Source organism: Notothenia rossii (assembly GCF_949606895.1).
Source record: "Notothenia rossii genome assembly, chromosome: 4".
In the NCBI taxonomy this organism is placed as follows: domain Eukaryota; kingdom Metazoa; phylum Chordata; class Actinopteri; order Perciformes; family Nototheniidae; genus Notothenia; species Notothenia rossii.
The window spans coordinates 81995705-82017050 of record NC_136902.1 but is presented as its reverse complement, the minus strand read 5'-3'; the positions used below and the strand labels follow the sequence as shown (position 1 = coordinate 82017050).

Sequence of the window (21346 nt, the reverse complement as noted above, 5' to 3'; positions counted from 1 at the left end):
GTTCCTGGATGGAGCATGACATGACATGAAACCCACAGGCATCGCAAAAGTTCGTGCCCCTATATATTTGTGTGTACATACATTAATGTGTATATGTTAACATTTTCCCTGTAGGGCACATTCAAGTTTGAATGTGTATGTGTCTGCACATACATTTCATAAAAGCATTGAGGAAAAACAAGTGGATTACCATAAGGGCAAAGCAGAGCTGGAGGCCGGTAACCTCCTCATGAGTAACGGGAACTTTGTGACATAATATGCACACACAAAACTAGCTGAATGTGTTTATTAGATTTTCATTGATGCAAAATCAGTCAAATGCTGAGAAACAGAATAAGAAAAGACGAAGAGAGTGACAAAATATATACTGCTTATAAAAAGTATTCATCGGCCCCTGTTAGACTTTTATTCTAAACCATTGTTTTACAACATCGAATCACAGAAGTACTAAGCAGGTTTAGACAATGATCTGAGAGTGACACTTCAACGTATCGATATAATACACATTCTATAAAAACATACATATTGTTAATAATAGATAAACGTCCACTTTCTATGGCAAGTGATTTTAGATGTCACAAAAGTGAAAACATATGTGTTAGTATCCCAGGTGTAAAAACGATCTTTGCTAAATACAACTGTATCAGAAAGGTCTACATTTTGTTTTAGCGATGATGTAAAATAAACTTTGTAGAACAGTCTGAACCTTAATTTCATCCCAAAACGTTTATCATACAACTTGACAGTGCTGGTTGATTTAAAAGGACTGAAAACTAATGCAACAAGTATTTTGTGCTTCATATTTGTACCTAATTGTCTCTTGATCCATGTCAATAAAGGACTTAGGCCTACTGTATGATTAATCCACTTTGATTCAATGTAGAAAACAAAAAATAATGACAAAAGTGAATGGAGGGGAAGGAACACTTTCTATAGTGTATTTACGTTACTTCACAGGGTAGCTAACGATATACTGTACAGACTCATACACACAGAAACTGCGTGGACACGTATTTAACTGCGCTTAAACCAAACATTTATCTAAACAACTGAGTTTCTCACGAGCACAGCATCTAGCGTCCTCTGCTGTCTTTGCAACAGGTGGCACACAAGTTGGTGAAACTCGCTGGTAAGGCTCTGTTGCCACTTAATACAGTTTATAGAGATTGTTTCATGGCTCTCCTTCTGAGAAAATATATACGAGTTTGGACTAGGGTTGCAAAGGGGCGGAACATTTCTGGTACATTTCCATGGGAATAATGGGAATTATGGGAATTGATGGGAACTAACTTGGAATTGAGGCTAATGTAATCGAATTGTTATCATATCCAAGCATAAATATAAAAAAGATTTATTTGTAAGTAGAACAGAACAAGTTTTAATTATTTTATTGAACAATCATTTGTTTCATTAAAGAACAAAACATGAATGTTGAGTTAAATATGACTTCTAGGAATCATCCTTGCATGTGATGGAGGAATGCACAGTGAGGGGGTGTGGTCTCAATAGCAATGCAGTAAGCAGTATGCTACAGTATGTGCATGTGATTGAGGAATGGCATGGATATGGAAGTGTACTTGAAGGGCATCGGTTTGTTTTAGTCAACATTATGCTAAAATATACTTTCCCCAACTATATTTAAGTTCCCTATGAAGAACCCACCTTCAATTTTGAAAATGTCCAGTTTATTCCCGTGTATTCCCTTAAATTCCCGTTTATTCCCATGGAAAGTTTCCATCTTTGAAAATTCCTGGAATTTTGCAACCCTAGTTTGGACCCAAGTTGAAAGAAAGGTAAACGATTATAATGCACTTTAATGTTTTCTTGTATTACAGATGTTTCAAAGGAAATCCTGCACTGTTTGGACGAACAAACTAGAATAACATGCTCCTGCAAAGATTCTAGACATAAAAATACATTTTGAATTGCAATGTGACAAATGTATAAACTAAAACTTCATAAATACTGCTGGTTAATGACAAATCTGCCGATGTATGTATATTTATTCTGTATATCTAGAAAAAAGAGAGGATGCAGGGCTGAGGATTAAGACAGCGGAAACATAAAATATTAGGTATTAGGCCAAAGCACAGAACAATGTTTGGAATAAGTGATTATGGTTTGAAATGTGATATATTTAAGGTGCTTGAATCAGATTAAAAGGACAATACTAAACCAATGGCTTATCCTATTTAATCACATATTCAAACAGTGTTAAGCAAAGGCTATTTAGCCCTCAACTCTTTTAGCTCATACCTCCTCTTCCTTCATTCCTCATCAGAAACAATTCACAAATGCACACGTTCACATATTCTGGTCCACATTATGCAGACAAATGGACACGAGCCAAATATGCCAGTGACCATGTTTTTGTGCAGTACAGGCAAATGGAGTAACAGACAGTATCCATCACCGCTCATGTCTCAGTCTTGGTCCCAGTGGAACAAACCCTGGACAGAATCAGGTCACCTGTGACATCAGCTTTGCTTACAATAGCAAATATTTAATTTTGAACTGCAGGGTTATCCTGACAATTCATGAGCAATAGTACAGAAAAAGAGCTCAAATAAAAAAACTTATAAATCATATTCAGCTACAAATGCAAGTAATAAACTATTTAAAAATGGCCAAGCACTTGATGCTAGTGCCTAGAATATCCCCACTACTGTAAGTCTTTTCTAAATACATTAAACATTTTTCTCAGCATGTTCTTCATGCTTTTGTCCAATAATGCAATTCAGGGATTGAGTCACATGCCGCTGACCAATGGAAGCAGAGGAACAGAGGGCTCAGTCTTGTCGGACATCGATTAGGAAGCGAGTGATTGTAGTCCATCATAATGTCGCTCTTTGATTTTGAGTGCCACCGCTCCCAGCTGCTGCTTCTGTACATCAAGTCACGGACAATTCATTTGTGCAGGGACACCAGTGTCGGTTATATTTTACATGTCATCCTCATTGTCTGTTCTTTTTGGTCCAGTTCATACCCAGAAGGAGCAGATGGCAGTATCAGTCGATAATCCACACACACTGTCCGTCAATCTGGCCATTACATTGGCGGAAAGATGATGTAGGTCATCTGAGGCTGACCGTCGGCCCTTCAGAAGACAGAAATCCACAGTTAGCCAAAGTGCTGTCAAATCGTACTCTTTTTAATGTGTTACAGCAGACTGAGATACAAAATACTGAGTCACACTAACATATCCCAGCCATCATCCCTGCACCTTAAACCAGTTTCACACTTTATCCCCTGAAAGGTCAAATCAAATGTTTTCATCCAGACTACCTGTCTCGAAACCATGGCAACGAACTGCAGACAAGATGTGGACTCAATAAGCAGTTGTCAAGAGAGCAGATAGACAGCCTGACAGATAATGCGACAAACCAGCCTAACCCTTTCTCTGTCAATCAAACTTCAAGTGTCAACTTCAGTGGACATCTCTATTTTTCCATATTCGTATATAGCTAAATCAGCTATACAGTATATTGGTTGAATCCAACTATTGTTTTCTTTACTAATGTATCTGTCCATACATTTTCCTCACATTTTAAAAGTTTAGACCAGCTAATTTCTGCTTGTTCAGTTACCTATATGATAAATTATTCAATTACAATTCAATGTATTCACCAATTTCAGCACAGTATAATATTCAGAGGCATAAATGATGAGCCATAGCAGAATAATCTTTATTTACTTTTCTGCCTCTGGAGTACTTTTTAACTAAAAGGAGAGCAATGTTTCCCTTGTCAACTCACTGTGTTTTTTTTTGTAGCTGGACTATTTATATTAATATTGAATTGCATTAGCTATAGCCTATAGGTATAGTATAATAAACAGACATATTTGTAAGAGCCTAATTTCCCATCTACGTCATTTACCCACATTCACGGGTTTTATTGTGAAGACTTGCATGTTTAAATCAACCAATTAGCTTGTTGCAGCTCACACAGAATATAGATCTGACATAAATCAAACTTTTTTAAATGTTCATACCTTTCTTGCAGCGACAATTATCGAACATCTCTAAACAGCTGAAAGATAAACAACAGTGCGGTTATGACAGAGAGGGACACACAGTGAGGGGTGAAGATGGTGAGGGGCTAAAATACAGGAGAGAAATGGACTACATTAAGATACAGGCAGGTGTTGATGTTATGTCTGAACCCCAAGAGAAGTCTGTAGAAAAAGGCTTGTTAGAGTGTGAGAGGAAAGAGAGTGGTGAATAAGTGATCAACATTCGAAAGTCTCAACAAATAACATAATATTCAAGAGAGAGATAATCAGGAGGAGTAAACCATCCTCTCTCTCTATTTCTCTCACACACACATTGACACACACACAGACACGCTGCCAAACACAGTCAGCGTTCCATATTTACTCTTTCACTTCACAGGGAAAATTGGCCATATTAATATACAGCCCCCTCCACCCCCACTCCAACATACACAAACATCCGCCATAAATCCAGCTGCTGCCCCATCACCAAAGCAATCACACCTTCTCCCACAATCCTCGTCTTCTCAGTGTATTGAAAAGACGAGGATCGATAGCAAATATCTGAAAGGCAACAACAACCCAGGAATTGTGTTTGTGCCATTTGAAGTAACTTCAGACTGCATTATTATGTGCTGCTGCAGTCAGTGGTAAACTATTGAGGGGAATGTGATGCTACAGAAACAGCCGGAAGAGACCAATGCATCCTCATATTGTGGACATTTGGTCTCATACCACAGAGACTGAGTGTACAGTGAATTATTTTGGATGGCTGCACTCGATTTGGATGGAAATCGGAGAACAGATGGCGAGGGTGATACTGATGTTGTTGAACAAGTCTGGTGTAATGTCAGTGCACTTGAAATGTAGTCCAACAAACCAAGAGGTATTATATTTGTCAAACTCTTGCCAAGTTTACAACTCTGTACACTGATAGGGCAGCAGAGCTGTGAAACAGTAATGACCAAACTTGCCTGTGGGCATGAGTTGAATTTGTGTTCCTCTCGGGCACAGGAGAAATGTGTTTTCCTTTGTTTATGTTGTTTCCTGGATGTTTTAGAGCAATGCTTTGGCAGAGCCGCCCCAGAATGACTGTTTTGTTGGTTCTCAGTCCAAACCTCCCACTACATGAAGATGCAGCTGTCTACTCTTCTTCACATCATCTGAATTCTTAAAGATGTTGAGACTCAGACACAAATGAATCATTTCTTTTCTAGGAAACACATCAAGGGAGTGCCCTATAGTCTAGTTTTGGAGGAAAAAAACACCAAGTTTGAGAACTCAGATGATGTTTGATGTTAAATCAAAGATGAATCATTGAACAGAGATTATTTATTCTGAACAGGTCTAATCCCAAACTCAAAACACCAAAAAGATAAGACGAATATTGAAAAACAATAGAATTTGCATGTTTTTACAACTGCCAGGCCCAATTATTCGTCTCAAATATTTAAACTAAGTCCAATTTTCAATAAACTTCTGTTCTGCAAATGTCAAGTACACATTACAAAACTAGCACATACTCGGTGCAATTTGGTTCACTCTTCTGAGACATTGAGGATTGTGAGCGCCTGTTCAGCATGAATGTCTCTGATGAGCCAGGAGCTTTACATTCAGCTTCCTGGTTGGTCTCGGATTATTCCCCGTGATTGGTAGGTTCACTCACAGCAAGCGGGTCTTGGCTGAAAGCTGCCACGCTGTTCCGCATCTCATTCTCACTGCCACGCAGCGGTATCAGTGACACATTACCGTGACGCGTATCCGGCAACACGCGGCTCACTCGTGTCAGCTGGAGTCCGTCCTGAGGCCACACGTTGCCATCATGCTTTAATAAGGAGGGGACACGGACAGAGGGAGAGATTTTACATTACATTACTATCAGCAGGAAACCATTCTAAAACATGTCAAATGGCAGTATCTTGTTGAGGTCAAATTAATCTAATATTACTGCATTAACCCTGATGCTAAGGACCACCATACGTTTTTTTAAATGTCTTAAAAGATTATTGACAAGTGGAAAAAAACAGCAATACATTTGAGATTCAGAATTTCTAAATTGAGCCACAGAATGTCCCTATATTCAGTTAACGAGGCCTTTCAGCATAGTGTGTGTGTGTGTGTGTGTGTGTGTGTGTGTGTGTGTGTGTGTGTGTGTGTGTGTGTGTGTGTGTGTGTCCGTGAGAAAACACACCTGGATGCTGAGAAGAGTAGCATACCATTCCCTCATTTCTGTCTGGGTGTCACAGCAGAGATACCTGCAAATCAATGAAGGAGTGACGAAGTGAGGGAGACAGTGTGATAAAAATAGGAGGTCTTGTGTGAATACAGAATATGTGTGTGTGTGTGTGTGTGTGTGTGTGTGTGTGTGTGTGTGTGTGTGTGTGTGTGTGTGTGTGTGTGGTCCAGGGGGAGAAGAAGTCGGAGAGACATCCAGGGTCTGAGGGGCATTAAGAAAAAGGCACCAGAAGAAAGAGGGGGGGGAGACAAAGATAATAACTGAAATTGACACATCCTCTCTTATGGCTCTTGTAGCGCCATGAGCGTAAACACAGAGTGTGATTTTCCTAATTTAAACTACCAACGAAGAGGAACACACTGATTGGGCATCATCAGCGCTCGGTGTCCATGAAAAGTGTATTTGTTTCTCTGAAAAGTCTGTGTGTGCTTGCATATTTTATGCCTCTCAGTTTGCCTTCACATCAGCCCTCCGAGACATCAGCCATGCTGCTGAATAAATAGGCCCCCGTTATTATACAGATATTATTGTTATGAGCACAGATTATTCAAATGCTCTCCACTGAGACACAACAAAACACTGATACAGACTAAACACGATAAGGTAAAGTTTGCATCACAGACATATATTTAGCCACAGTCAAGAGATTAGGCAAACCACACACACACACACACACACACACACACACACACAACTTAATAACACCAAAAAGGATGGTATGCAATGCAAAGGTGTCATGGTGAATGACCATTATCAGCACATTAATGGGGAAATGAGGACAGTTGCCCTGGTTTCCCAGAAAGCTGACCAGAGGGATTAACATCTCAGACAGAAAGTAGAGGATATCAGCCAAATGAAGCCTGCCACACACACACACACACACACACACACACACACACACACACACACACACACACACACACACACACACACACACACACACACACACACACACACACACACACACACACACACACACACACACACACACACACACACACACACACACACACACACACACACACACACACACACACACACACACTTAAGGCCAACAGAGCTCATTAGTGCATGTTGGGATTCAAAACAGGACAGTCCCCCTGTTCCAGCACGATTACCTCAATTATTCAGTAATGTTCGACAGTACATGCACTTCCCATGCAATGAATTGATTTCTATGCAATTAACCGCTTATATAGACCATTATCAGCAGCAGCAGAACAAATGCTGCCCCCTTATCATCATGGGTTAGCACAAAGACACAGGATGAAATGAACATAATATTCCAAAAGCACGGTGACTGCTAGAATATGCTGATATAATTGATAAGTGTTGGAAAGTTTTAAGGGGATGTTGAAGGGTTAACATCATAAAACTACGCGACTTGAAGTATAGTTGGGTAGAAGAGAGTGTCATGGGTAATTCCTCATTCATAAATGTTCCATTATTTCCCTTTCTGCCTGATCTCTAACCAGTCTTCTCCTCATTCATTTCCCTTTACCTGCACTAAATGCAAAAACTTTCTTCGTACATAATTTCTCCCCTTCAGCTTTGACTCTCCACTTTCCACTGCCTCCCCATGACTTCTCCTACATCTCCCCCCCCCCCCCCACTCTCGGTTTCTTCCTCTCAGGTGAGTGTGTTTTTTCCTGAGAGCGTCATGGCGATGGAGCCTTAAACAAGAGATGATACTGCCTACAGCGTGAAGAAAACAGCTCTCCCATTATAACCGTGCTGATGTCTACTGCTGTTGACAGAGCAGAGGCCCACTGTAACATGAACACACAGAGCACACACACATTCAACTGACAAGCCCCCAAACACACGCAGAGCGATGTATACGTGAACGGATTAGAACAGAGGCATGGTTACAGGTGTAATCATGTGTGTTTCCCTCCTGGGTGCACCCGACCTTTCACATGCCTCCTTTTCCAAACTCTCACGCAGGGACCTGACCTGTTTCCTGTGCCTACAGAGGAGCCGCTAGCGTTTTCCTAACATTGCTCATGTTTACATGCACATGAAAAATGCGATCATGCTGCCACTGAGGGCAAAAGTGCCTACAAACACAAGTTTGCATTCAAGGCTGCTTAAAGGTTGTGTGACGCTTTAAGTAGCACAGCTGGAAATACGTCTCTTAAAGGAATGCAACTCTTATTTGTTTTTATTTGTCATACTTACTGATACTACTGTGAGTAGATAAATGAAAGTCAAAAGTTAAGAATATACCATGTTTGCTCGCGACATGAGCGCTGACAGCTATGTCTTGTATTACAGGTATACATCACTTTAAACACAGGAGTGGACAGATACTCACCACTGCTGTTTCTCCTGCTTCTCTTGTTTTTTACTCTCACACACCACTGTTAGTCCCCAGCTAGAAACACACACACACACACACAGAAAGAGGAAATTAACAATTATAAACGTCCCAGAGATGATGATTATTGTATTGAGTCTGCCCTCTAGTGGTCATTCTGTTAAGAAGTCCCCATTCACTATTCCAGATGAGGCAACGGATCCAAATGTTGGAATATTAATTATTAAAGTTTATAGAAAATTCCTTTAGATCATTTCCCTCAAGAGTAAATGGGGCTGTACAAATGTTTTTCAGTTTGTGTTATTTTAAAATGATTCATTGTGACGTTAGCTCAGGATGGGGTTGTCATCTTTTTTACAGCTCTCGCGATTCACAGCAGCCACTTGTTGTTTTCGTCTCAGTAAATGTGAGGAGGATAAGAAGTGACATCAGTGCTACACGGCATGTGCTCACCACGTAGGAGGACGGAGTTTCTTCTTAATACCCAGGTAGACCTTTAAGTTTTTCACCACCCAATCACGCTCTGGACGGTTACTCTGAGGGAGACAGAAGGAAAGTGTGAAAAGCTGTGACATTAAAAACATGTCAAAGTTGAATTGAATCTATTCATCTTACTCTGACTTCCTTGTACATTCTGAGAGAGCTGGAATTCAGGATGAAGTATCGGTCGTGGAAACTTCCGGAGGACAGTCCCAATCCCAAGATGCTTCGCTCCTCTCTGAATTTCATCATCCCGTGTTTGGATAAATCCACTTTGCTGGCTGGAGGGCAGAATGAACGATTACAAAGAACTCAGAAACTCAAAGAGGAAACATCTTGTTGGCAGGGGGTTTGCGTGTTTACCCAGGTACACCGTCATCGCCTCCATAGCCAGGTGTTTCTTGATGAGCAGATGGGAGTCGGTGCCAAAGGAGTGAAGGATGGGTAACACTCGCTCCTGATAGTGCAGTGGGCGTTCTGAGGGAGCAATGACAATAAATACAGGTTGATGTTTATGAATCTGAAGAATGCTGAACATGTTTTCATCTCACAAATCTCAGGTCAACAGGTTGAGCTTTTGACAACCTGATTGACAGTTTTGTAGCTATGAAAACATGTTCTATTTAAGCGAACAATTGCAAATGTCGCTTCAGATAAAGGCAGCAGATTGAGCTCTCCCGCCTACATACTAAACTTGAAAGAGCTTTTGTAATCCAAAGGTGATATCTGCAGTATAGAGATTATAACAAGAATTCCCCCCCTGCTCTTCTCGTCACTCTTTCCCGCTACCTGTACCATTCCTTTTTCCCTATCAGTTTGTTGGGAAACCTGCCAAGTTAGGTTAGTTTTACTGGCATTCAATAAACCACCTACGGGCTTCCCGGTGGGGAACCAGATGGCCTACATACCAGGCTCAAAACAAACTACGACACAGTCACGTTAATGAGAATGATCTTCCTGCCTCTGGAGTCTGTGTGTCACTTTGTGTAGGTCACGCTGGGGTTGAGTGGAGAGCACTTCACAAGCTTTGCGTCATTGTTTTTATTTTTGCTTAGGGCCCATTTTGTATCTTTGATATTCATTTGAAAGAAATGTAACTTCTTAACTAAGTGGGCAGGAATCTTTACCTAATGTACAAAAGTGTATACAAGCAATGTATTTGAGAGACGCATTTGTCCTCTCTTTCTCACCCATTTCCTCCTTGTCGCTGACCTCCCAGCAGTTCCAGTACTCTTTGTCTTTAACCCGGATGTTACGCCGGTCCAGGACCTCACAGGTTAGCTCTGCTGATGTCATAGAACCAGGGATCTGAGAGACGACGTAACACAATTACTCCTGAGGAATAATTCTCCTTAGAAAGTGTGGCTAAACAATAATGTAGGCAGTTGTTATTACCCTGGGTCACGAGATAAGTTTTGGGCAGGAATGTGAAATGCAAAGCAATGTTGTGTAATTTGCAAAAGGTCCAGGTCACCTTGACATGTTGCTCTGCTGTTTCCTTCTTTTCCTCCAAGTACACAGTACAGATGAAGTGCCCGCCAGGTTCAGTACTCTGAGTGTCCGGTACGCATGAACACAAACACACACACGGGCAGACAGAAAGGGTCAGACAGAATGATAACAGCATTAGGGCAACAAATAACAGAATGCATTAATGTCCAACTGCAGCACACATCTGCATGCATATACTGTACGTGTGAAAACAAGACCGGAGTGTTTTTGCGAGATAGTGTGTGACTCACGGGAAACTTTGTGTTGAGTGTCTCTCGCACTTTGATGATGACAGTGATCTCTTCCAGCTGCTTCTTAAGCTGCTGCTCATCCACCTGCAAACAAGTACACACACATTTGCTCACACATGCAACTGAATCAAATGTCAAATGATATAATACTTGAATTGCAGCGTCAAGCCATTCTTTAGATCTCTGGTTGCAACTCCCTTGGCATTTCCTTTCCCAATTTTAGGCTTAAAATGATCAAATAGGACTGTTATCTGTTTCTCAAAGTTGTTGGAGCTTAATCTTGCAGCCCGTATGATATTTCATGTTCGTTGACATCTCACCCTTTCATATCTTTTGACTCATTGTTGTGTCTGCAGTTTTCTGATACCATCACTTCAGATAAATCAATCAGCTTAGAGAACAAACTGTTTTGCCCTCCTGTCATCCCACATGCGAACAGTGAGCAGTGAGTCTGACCTCAAAGATGAGTGTGTAGTGCTGTATGAGGTCCTCTACGGCGCGGCCTGCAGTGTAGTCCTTCCCGTCCGTCTGGAAGAGTGTGGGGCCGAACACTATGGCCAGGTTATGGAGGTTCATCTGGTTCAGCTCAGAAAAACGCTGCACGCTGAAACACATTCGGGGAAAAGACACATGGGTATTTGCAAACAGACATGCACACAGATACCAGATGATACTCTATCAATGTGTGTTTGTGTGTGTTTCTCACCAAAAGAGATGGTTGATAAGGGCTTGTAGTGTAGCCTTGTTGACACGAGGAAGTCTTTTCAGCAGCAGCTGGAACTGGGAGATTTTCTGGCTTTCTTCCTGAATGCCTTGAGTAAGAGAATAAAAGAGGAGAAGGAAAGATAAAATCATGAATACGGAGGGGTTTTAAAAAGAAGCAAGATCCCAGAGTGTCAGGAAGAGTATGACAACCAAAGGGAGAGAGAATGAATTTGTGGGAGAAGGGGATAGAGATATACAAAATGAGGACAGAAACAGTGAGAGAGAAATGAAAAAACAGACAGACATTTTTGCCTGTGATCTCACATGCACACAAATTCAAACTTTTGAAAATCATGCTCAACATGATATGAAACAAGATGTCACGCAGTTGCAGCCTCTCTAGGAAACTGCTTCCAATATATTTAAGAGTAGTACAAAAAACAACATTCAAGTGTTTGACTGAACTTTCTTGATGTGAAAAGACTTTTTGAACAGTTTATTCCCCCTTTACCTACCTTTAAGTAAACAGACATGCAACATGAATTCTGTTGGGAATACTTCTTTGGTAGAAAGAAGTCCCTTAAGTGTTAAGACGGTAAAACAGTCCAGAGCGAGGAATGTGGAATATCCTAAAAAGACTAGACGTATCCCTTTTTCACCTCCATTATATTGGAGAGGAACCAAATGTCTAACAGTATCTTCAAACCTGATAAAAATAAACATACATGTATTCGTAAGGCTGGATTGGTTTAGGAAAAACAATTTGTTGAGAATAAACCCATCCCGAAATCACAGCTTGACTAAACTGCAGTTCACAACAACCATCTTCTGAATCTTACCAGTAGCACTTAGCCAGGCTTTGGATTCCTCTGACGTGAACAGCCCCTCCTCTAAGTCCCTGAAGAAGCGTTTGAGTGTGGTGGAGACGTCGTCCACCTGGTGCTCTCCTTCCCTCAGACGAACACTGCGGGCGTCACGGTGAAATCTCTCGCACAGCGCGGCCACACGGGAGTTCACACCGCTCTTACGATATATCCCCTCAGAGGTCAAGCCTAAGAAAAACAAAACAATCACACAAAAAAAACATATTGTTAGAAACACAGGCCATTGTCGATACCATAAGAGAAAGTACACATTGTTACAACACTGATTATTTAAAAAAAACCTTGTTCCTTCAAGTTGATAGTCATATTTCTGCTTAAACAGAACAGCCGAGTTTACATTTAGGATTGTAAACTGAAATCATGATACAAAACTAAAATGGACAGCATGTATAAAGTGTATTCCACCTCAAAACTAGACTTATTTTGGGGTAATAAGAGGATCAATGCATAATATTGTTGCAACATTAGAGATTGGTCATGAGGACAAAATATGTGGTTATTAGATTTGTTCTTGTTTTATGCAAATTGCTGCTGCTGTATTGTTTTTAAAAAGACTAATACTTTGATGTTCCTATTCAGTGATGTCAAATAATGTGTATTCAAACATTATTCTATCAAAAATAAGACAAAACTGCAAAATATCTGCAAACACATTGTTAATGGAGGGGCCATCACTAAAATATGTTTACAATTTTGTGTAAGTTTGTATCAAATTAGAAAATAAAGAGCCTGAGGTGTGAACCTTTGCAAGTCATTTCCACTAGAGGGGTTCTGGCTCTGCTGCTTTACAGTATGTAGCAATGAGTCATGACTAAAATCCTGTTTCAACCAAGTGTGTGATTTCTCAACTGAGGCTTGGTCATAGTGTAGTTCCTTTATGACAGACCTGTCAGGACAAGATGATGTGGGCCAAGTGACTGCAGTTCCTCATAACTTAATAACGCCAAAAAGGATGGTATGCAATGCAAAGGTGTCATGGTGAATGACCATTATCAGCACATTAATGGGGAAATGAGGACAGTTGCCCTGGTTTCCCAGAAAGCTGACCAGAGGGATTAACATCTCAGACAGAAAGTAGAGGATATCAGCAAAATGAAGCCTGCCACACACACACACACACACACACACACACACACACACACACACACACACACACACACACACACACACACACACACACACACACACACACACACACACACACACACACACACACACACACACACACACACACACACACACACACACACACACACACACACACACACACACACACACACACACACACACACACACACACACACACACACACACACACACACACACACACACACACACACACACACACACACACACAGTGTGAGTGAGAGGAGATCAAAAGGGAGGGAACAGGGGTTGACAGAAAGATGAGAGACAGCGAGTCAGTGGATTTGGGAGGCAGACAAAGGACAAAAATGAAAAAACATTACAAAAGAGAGAGAAAGAAAAGCAGGAATGATGGAGACATGGAGGTGAAACAGAGTTATTTGGTTATCTTGAAGTCCGTTGGGCTGAACTCCTGCCATTATAATCACATGAGGCCAAAGACATAGAAAGCGCCAAGTGTGCACACACACACAGTAAGGCCCTCAAAAGACCAAAATCACATACAGTACAGCAATGTAGACTGTGTACAAGTGAATATATTCCTGTGATGTAAATGCAAGCAGAGCCAATGTGTGTGTCAAAGATAAGGAGCATGGATGTGTGCATTTAGATGAGTGTGTGCCTTTGGATGTTGACACAGTGAGCAACAGAGGGAATAAGGTAACTCTCTAAATGGCCGTGTCTCACCGCACTGCGTGATGTAGCCGATGCAGCTGTGCACCATGACAGGTATGTCTGTCTCCGTCAGCTGCTGCTGGCTCAGTGTGTCTCCTCCACTCCCCGCTGCTGCCTGGATGGCCGTACACCAGCCGGCAAAATCCAACTTCCTCTCACCCTCTATGTACAAAGTCCTGCATAAAGAGAGAGAGAACGACAGAGGAGAAAAGGGAAGGGATAAAGAGGGAATATAACATTCAGAAAGAGAAGAAAAGATGGAAAAAGAACATGGGAGTAAGGGGGAACACGTTGAAAAGGTGTACGGACGGTAGCAATAAAGAATACATTTTTGCGTTTTGACATTTGGGAACAGGTTGTGAAGTCAAACACTGGAGCAAACATTTATTTAAACTATCACTATTGTAGCAAACCCAATGAACCTGATATCCCCGCTCACCTGCCTCTCTCCACCAGAACAAGCACCTCATTGTCTTGTTGAATTGCTGTGAGACACAAACACAGAGGAATCATTTATTATTCACAGTATGCCTGTGCGTTACTGTATCTGATAGGTTTCTTTCTGGTTTCTTTTCAAATGACTGTTCTGTCAAGAATCCTTTGGAGCACACTTCCCTTTCACTATGTGTACACAGTGTAGTATGTAGTAAAAGTGCTGTTTGTGTGCGTATTTGTCTGTATGTGTTTTACTCACAGAGCTCATTCAGTTTGCGGAGGTGGATCTCCTCTCCCTGGTTGTCCTCCAGGTAGGCGTGAAGTGTGGAACCCACCAGAGCAAACCAGCCCACCTTGGATGTTTGCAGGTTCAAGCCGTCTTTACACTTCAGCCGCCCAATCCGCTCAAAAGCTAACCTCAGCAGCGGCTCTGCAGAGGCCGGGATCAGGCCCTACAAACGAAACGGGGACATTATGGCTATGTAATACATTGCACATTATTTATTGTTTCGCTCCTCTTTTAAAGAGGATTTAAGCACTTCAGCCTGAGCATTACTGAACCTCTCTGAGAAAACCAATACTAATTAAATTGTGAAAAAAGGTTAAAGCTCTCGTAAAGTACTTCAATGGTATGAGAGGATAATGTGTCTTTGTGGCTAGACATTCAGGAGCCATGGATATTCTGTCCATCTACCAACTTGGCGTTTGTGTTTTTTTAATTCTCAGGTAAACAGAAACAGCCAATAGATGCAATTTAGGCAATCCAGCATCTTGCATATCATTTAAAATGATAGGTTATGCATGATTTTGAGCATGTTTTTACAAAAATAGTACAGTACTATGAGTCAACCTGACTCTTATACTGCACTGACTTCCAGTAGTTTCAGCAGTAGTTGCTTTATTTAACATCATCATGCAGCTGACCATTATATCAGCTGCAAAGAATGCTGGAAAATAAGTGACAAAGGGAAAAAGTCACAATTCACTAGCCCTGTCCTGATCACTATGCAGCCTGTAACTACATTTTTCTTTTAAGCATCAGAGCTCTGCAATTTCACGACAGAAAATGAATAACTAGGGTTCACCTAGGGAGAAAAGAAACAGAAGGATATGATTGAGGGTCTAGAAAATACATGTTTTGGTGGTTACCCTGGCAATAGACTTGACCCATTCCTTGTGGCCGTCTGGGTCATCAGTGCCGAACAGATAGAGACGCTCTGACTCAGAGTACAGTTCAAAGGTGTGTTCATACCTGATGGGTTTGAAATAGGGGTTAGGAGAAATTGATACAGAAAGTGATATTGATGTGATACTGTAAAGGATGTCATTTGGTGTAAAAAAAATGGTCATGCCAGACGTGTATTTGGTTTCACCTGACAGATGAATACGTACAATAACATGCGTATTCAGTTTTGGTTATGCATATTATTTCAGTTTGTATTTAATAAAAGTAATTTAATACAGACATTAAAATGAAGGGATAATGGATTGGTGTGTGTGTGTGTGTGTGTGTGTGTGTGTGTGTGTGTGTGTGTGTGTCTGTGAGCGAGTGAGTGAGTGAGTGAGTGAGTGAGTGAGTGAGTGAGTGAGTGTGTACCCATGTCTATAAAGTGGGTCAACAGCCAGACAGACAATCTCTGAAGCCTTCAGAGCTCCGTTAGGGTTTGAGTTCTTGTCACTCTCATAGTAGCTGTAGGTGCCATCATTCAGCGTGCACCAGCGACGACTGAACTCTACATGAAGGGAACAATAGAGATGAAGAAATAGAGAGAATATGAATAATTATAATAATACAAATGACTGCAGTTACCTCCATCAAGGATGTTACATTTTCTGTTCACAGGCCAAGGACAACAAATAAACACTTTAAAGTTGCAAAATAGGGCTTGAGACGTCAGCAGAGGTCTGTTCTCTGGGTGCCATTTTAACTTCATTGTGTGCTAATAAAGAAGCCAATTTTTTAACTGATGTAAGACTAAGAAGATGGCTTCACAACAAAAAAGAGACTAGGATATGATGTCCATGTGTAATTTTAATATACACAAGAACATTCTTTTGAAATTATCTTTGCGTTGTTTTGTATGTTTAGATGTTCATCTGTGGCTTTCATACGCTTGTAAATGGATAAAAAATAAACAAAATGAAAAACATTGAATATGAGTTATTATGTGTTCTTTTTTACTGTGCAAGTAAGTGTTAGTGTTGGATATTGTGTGTAAATACCCTCTTTGGCCTTGCGCTCTGTAATAGCCCGGGCCATGGATGCAGTCTTGAAAAGGAAGCCATTGTGAGACACACAAGGTGCTGGCAAGTAAGGTCTCGTGTCCATGCCTCCACCCGGCTCTGACCGTGGTAGTTCTGCAGGAGAAAAAAAAAATACAATTATTTTATTGGAGAAAACCTAGAACATACTGTACAGACTGTCATTTACTGAGAATCTATCTGAAATAGGAGAAGTGCATCTGTTAAAGTTAAATGGAAAATGTTATACATCCCAACACTCCTTGGTATGACAGGAATGTGGTTATGTAACATAAAGGAAGTATAAGGAAGGTGCGCTCAACTCTCATACCCTTAAAATATACAAATATTAAGCTTATAGAACATATAGTATAAAAGCAAATCATCATGGATTTAATCCACATACAAATACTGTATGCATGTTATCCGTCTTTAATAAATAGTTTGATCAGTTAAAAAAAAAGCTGTATGTCTTACTGTACCTGTGTTGAGGTTGTGGCTGATTAACTCCGCCTGTAGGGGCTGTGTGTGTGTGGTGGCCAGGGAGAGAGCAGAGGGCGCACTTGGCATTCCAGTTGGACAATTTACATCTGCACCACAGAAGATCAGGCTCAACGTCTCCAGCACGTCACTGCCCTGCACATTTATAAGAAGAGCCTGGAGAAAAGGAGAAAAGAGATAAAAATCAAAACAAGATTAAATTCTCATGTACAGAAATTGCAGATGGAGACAACGATGTGTTGCTCATGCAGGTCAAGGGCAGATTCAATATGTAAAAATACTATCTAGGCCTGGTGAAATACATACTAAATGATCATATCAGATGTCAAATTAGCATATTCTTTCAATTGAATAGAATTACAAAATCTTAAGTGGCCAAAAACTGGTAAGACAAAAGAGAGAGACACTTTAACAACACTATTAAACCACTGTCTGGTTTGTAAGGGAAAATGCAACAGAGTGGGAAAGGGAGATAACATGACAGAGAAAGAAAGAGATAAAAAACGCTAATGAGTAAGAATGATACTAAACTGATGACTTCTGTTATTTGGTCCTGCAGCTGCTGACCTGGCTTTAATGATACCATGTCCTCTGGCAGCTTGATTTCAAAGGAAACAGCTGGGGTCAAACTCAGTGTGTGTGTGTGTGTGTGTGTGTGTGTGTGTGTGTGTGTGTGTGTGTGTGTGTGTGTGTGTGTGTGTGTGTGTGTTTTTGTTGAGGTTGGTTCAAACCTGGAGCAGGCCCTGTTGTTCCATAACCAGAGTGTGCAGCTTTCTGATTGGTTACTTTGTTCAGTACCTTTCAACACCGCTATGCCTCTGCCAAGTAGAAGATATGCAGTGTGTCTTGTTTGTTATGTTTTCTTTAAATATAAAATGTAATTATTTGGGGATTTATAGGACCTGTGGAGGGTATTATTATTATTATTATAAAACTTCCAAATGTTAATAATTTCTAATTTCATTTGCTGATTCCACTCTAAATCCTCTGTATGCAATTTTAATAACAAAGTAACCTGGAGCCATTTTATAGTGATTGGTCAGTAAGTCTCCAAGCTTTATTTTAGTGGAGCACTGGTGAGCTGACACATATTTGAGAGCTGATGAAACGCTAACTCATGTGCTCTTATAAACTTGTGCTGCTCTTTGTGTGAGGCACAATGCAGCTCATGTAGGTGATATTGAAGTGTTACATTTACTGATATTTCCCCCTTTGTTTTACTAAAGGAACTAAAAGGGTATTATCAATATTTCAACTGGATCCAATTGAATTAAAGTCATATGACCAAAAACATTGTGGGCTATAAAATAGTCTCACACATATCTGTGGAGAAACAAAAAAAACAATAATTGACATACTGTAAGTTGAAAAAAGAGAAAAAACTTAAATGAAAGGAATCTCTTAAAACAACAAACAACTATTTAAATTCCTATTAGAGGATTATCATCGCCATAAAGAGATTATTTACTTTTCAACCATGTGATGACTAACAAACACAGATTACTGTAACTGACAAGAACTACATTGTTGTCTAGACTGATATTATGTCCAAATATTGTACACTCAAATGTAAGGGAAGCAGGGGGAGGTGCAATAGGAAAGATGTTGTGACTGAGTGAAGGAGGATGCAGTGTTTTCACAGCTGAGGAACTCAACTTAGACTTACGCAATTACACACAAACCCATGTGGCCACATTGTCTTCTGTTAAAACCAATAAGCTCTCTTGGATCTGATTGAGGAATTCCACAGCGCTCTGTCACACACACAGACAGAACCCCTCCTCTATTTGAGCAATTTGTTAAGCCCACACACACTCCAACTGCAAATCTGATCAATTCAATTTTAATGCACCCCATTTTAGAACAGTCTCCTCGTGTGGATCATATGGTTGCAGCGATAAGGCTGTTTTTTGGGTTTGGGAATCAATGTTACTCTAAGTTTTCATTGCTCTTAGCAGCTTCATAACATTTACACCAGGAACAAATAATACAGGTGTCGTTTTCAGGCACACTTAAAACATACAACTTGTGTCTAAAAATGCAGATGACCAATTAAAAGTCAGAATAATGTGCTGTAATTAGGCTTTTAAAACCAAACTCACATAGACACTTATAAGTAAGAAAATATTGCTCAAGTAATAATGTTCAAGTTTTATCCTGTCCTTTTATCTTTTTTAAATAACTTTGTCTAAATCAGCGACAATAGGTAACAGTGAAACACCGGGTTGAGAAGGTTCAATAGATTTAATTCAGTCTGTAAATCGACAACATGAAACTGTAGGAAAATTTCCCAGCATGTTGGCAGCATCATCTTGGAATCCTGGATCAAAGGGAAACAATATGCTGCTGATCACTGGAGTCAGTTTGATGGAAACATGTTTTCTTTTCACCTTTTTTCTGTTTGGATATGGCATTGCACTTTCTATTTTCCTTTGCCAGAGACATATTAACTATATATATTTTGCATCCTTCTTTTCTTTTGCTTGAATATCCTATACAATATTTTTTTTCCCAGGGGAACAACTCAACTAATATGATGACTAGCTCAAATGTGGGAATATTGTACACTACAATACAACCTGGTGGTTTTAGCCTGCTCTGTGGCACTCGGGCTATGAGAGAACAGAAGCCCATTTGGTGACTCCAATTTTATTAACTATAACCATCAAATTGACCGGCCACAAAAGCCAATACTTCAGATTAATCCCTGCAGGCTAACATTAGCCGCGATGCTACGAGCTGAGCCACAGCAAAAATATACTCTAATTTGACCGCAAGCACAATGCAGTTCAAGGAGAGTACCTTGCTATAGACAAGTACAGTGTGACATTTTGTGATGTGTGTGTGTGTGTGTGTGTGTGTGTGTGTGTGTGTGTGTGTGTGTGTGTGTGTGTGTGTGTGTGTGTGTGTGTGTGTGTGTGTGTGTGTGTGTGTGTGTGTGTGTGTGTGTGTGTGTGTGTGTGTGTGTGTGTGTGTGTGTGTGTGTGTGCTGTATGTAGGTCAGTGTCCGGTAAGGAATCAATAGCCTAACCATGTGCATTCTGACTAAGGGAACCAATCAGAACAAAGTACAACAAGGAAAAGGGTGTTTGAAGACCTCACGCCCTCCAACATCTGCTGTCTATGAAACAGGGAGTAACGTAATCACACACACAAACACAGAGAGAGAAGGAAAAAGAGAAGAGAAGGGAATTCTAGAATCCTTCCCAATTTCCCCAGAGAGTGAGAAAGAAAGAGTCTGAGAGATTTTATCTGGGTGTGTCTGAAATCACTGGCCTCCATCTGGCCTCCACAGTTTAATGGGACGGAATCGAAGTAAGCGATGAGAGGTACAGAAGAAAGAAAAATATTGTGAGAAGAAGATGAAAGCGTTTTGAGGGGCACATTAATCAGACCCTGATTGTACTTGGCTACAAACTGGACATAACACACTCAGACCTCCTATGCACAGACGCACACATGCAGCCCACTCTGCTTTGTTCATTTGAGCATATAGCGAATGTTCAACAAAAAAACACACATTTCTACATGTGTGTATGCACGTCCTTGTATTAAATGAGAAGCAGATATCCACATATGTTCTGTCATTACCTCACCAGGGACAGAGAGGGAGATGGGGAAGGAGGTGGAGGTGAAAATCCAGACAGATGGAAAAGGGAAAGAGAAGAGTATGAATATATGGCATAGAGGAAAAACAGAAAGGCAGACACACAGAAAAAGGCTGACAGATAGGGAGGAAAAGAAAATCATTTGGAAATACACAAGAAAGCAGATCCCATCAAGCAGTACAATTGAACATGTTTTATGACTTAAAACCCTAAAGTGTGAATGTTGAAATGAAGGGACTAAGTTGGAAGGTTTCTTATTTTATGGAAGTCACTTTCCAAAACTATAAAAAGCATAAAAACAGACCCATAAAAAAGTTTAACTACTGCCTCTCAGCTGAGTCTGCTTGCTATAATAAGTAGCGAAAACACGCTGAACGTCA

The 21346-nt window shown here is 40.5% G+C and overlaps 1 protein-coding gene across 1 annotated transcript in view; it reads right to left on the bottom strand.

Annotated features, from left to right (window-relative positions):
* Positions 1–271: 271 nt before the first annotated feature.
* arap1 (ArfGAP with RhoGAP domain, ankyrin repeat and PH domain 1) overlaps positions 272–21346 on the bottom strand; it is a 54593-nt gene continuing 33518 nt past the window's right edge. Inside the window, exons 14-34 of the mRNA XM_079677832.1 lie at positions 17340–17514; positions 16840–16974; positions 16214–16349; positions 15766–15868; positions 14876–15068; positions 14621–14666; positions 14194–14357; positions 12316–12528; positions 11478–11583; positions 11228–11375; positions 10772–10855; positions 10504–10581; positions 10220–10337; positions 9393–9506; positions 9165–9310; positions 9003–9085; positions 8547–8606; positions 6185–6248; positions 5660–5818; positions 3994–4031; positions 272–3097 (exon numbers count right to left, since the gene is read on the bottom strand). Coding sequence (XP_079533958.1) covers positions 4011–4031; positions 5660–5818; positions 6185–6248; positions 8547–8606; positions 9003–9085; positions 9165–9310; positions 9393–9506; positions 10220–10337; positions 10504–10581; positions 10772–10855; positions 11228–11375; positions 11478–11583; positions 12316–12528; positions 14194–14357; positions 14621–14666; positions 14876–15068; positions 15766–15868; positions 16214–16349; positions 16840–16974; positions 17340–17514 — 2346 coding nt within the window. The 3' untranslated portion in view covers positions 272–3097; positions 3994–4010. The remainder of the gene's footprint in view (positions 3098–3993; positions 4032–5659; positions 5819–6184; positions 6249–8546; positions 8607–9002; positions 9086–9164; positions 9311–9392; positions 9507–10219; positions 10338–10503; positions 10582–10771; positions 10856–11227; positions 11376–11477; positions 11584–12315; positions 12529–14193; positions 14358–14620; positions 14667–14875; positions 15069–15765; positions 15869–16213; positions 16350–16839; positions 16975–17339; positions 17515–21346) is intronic.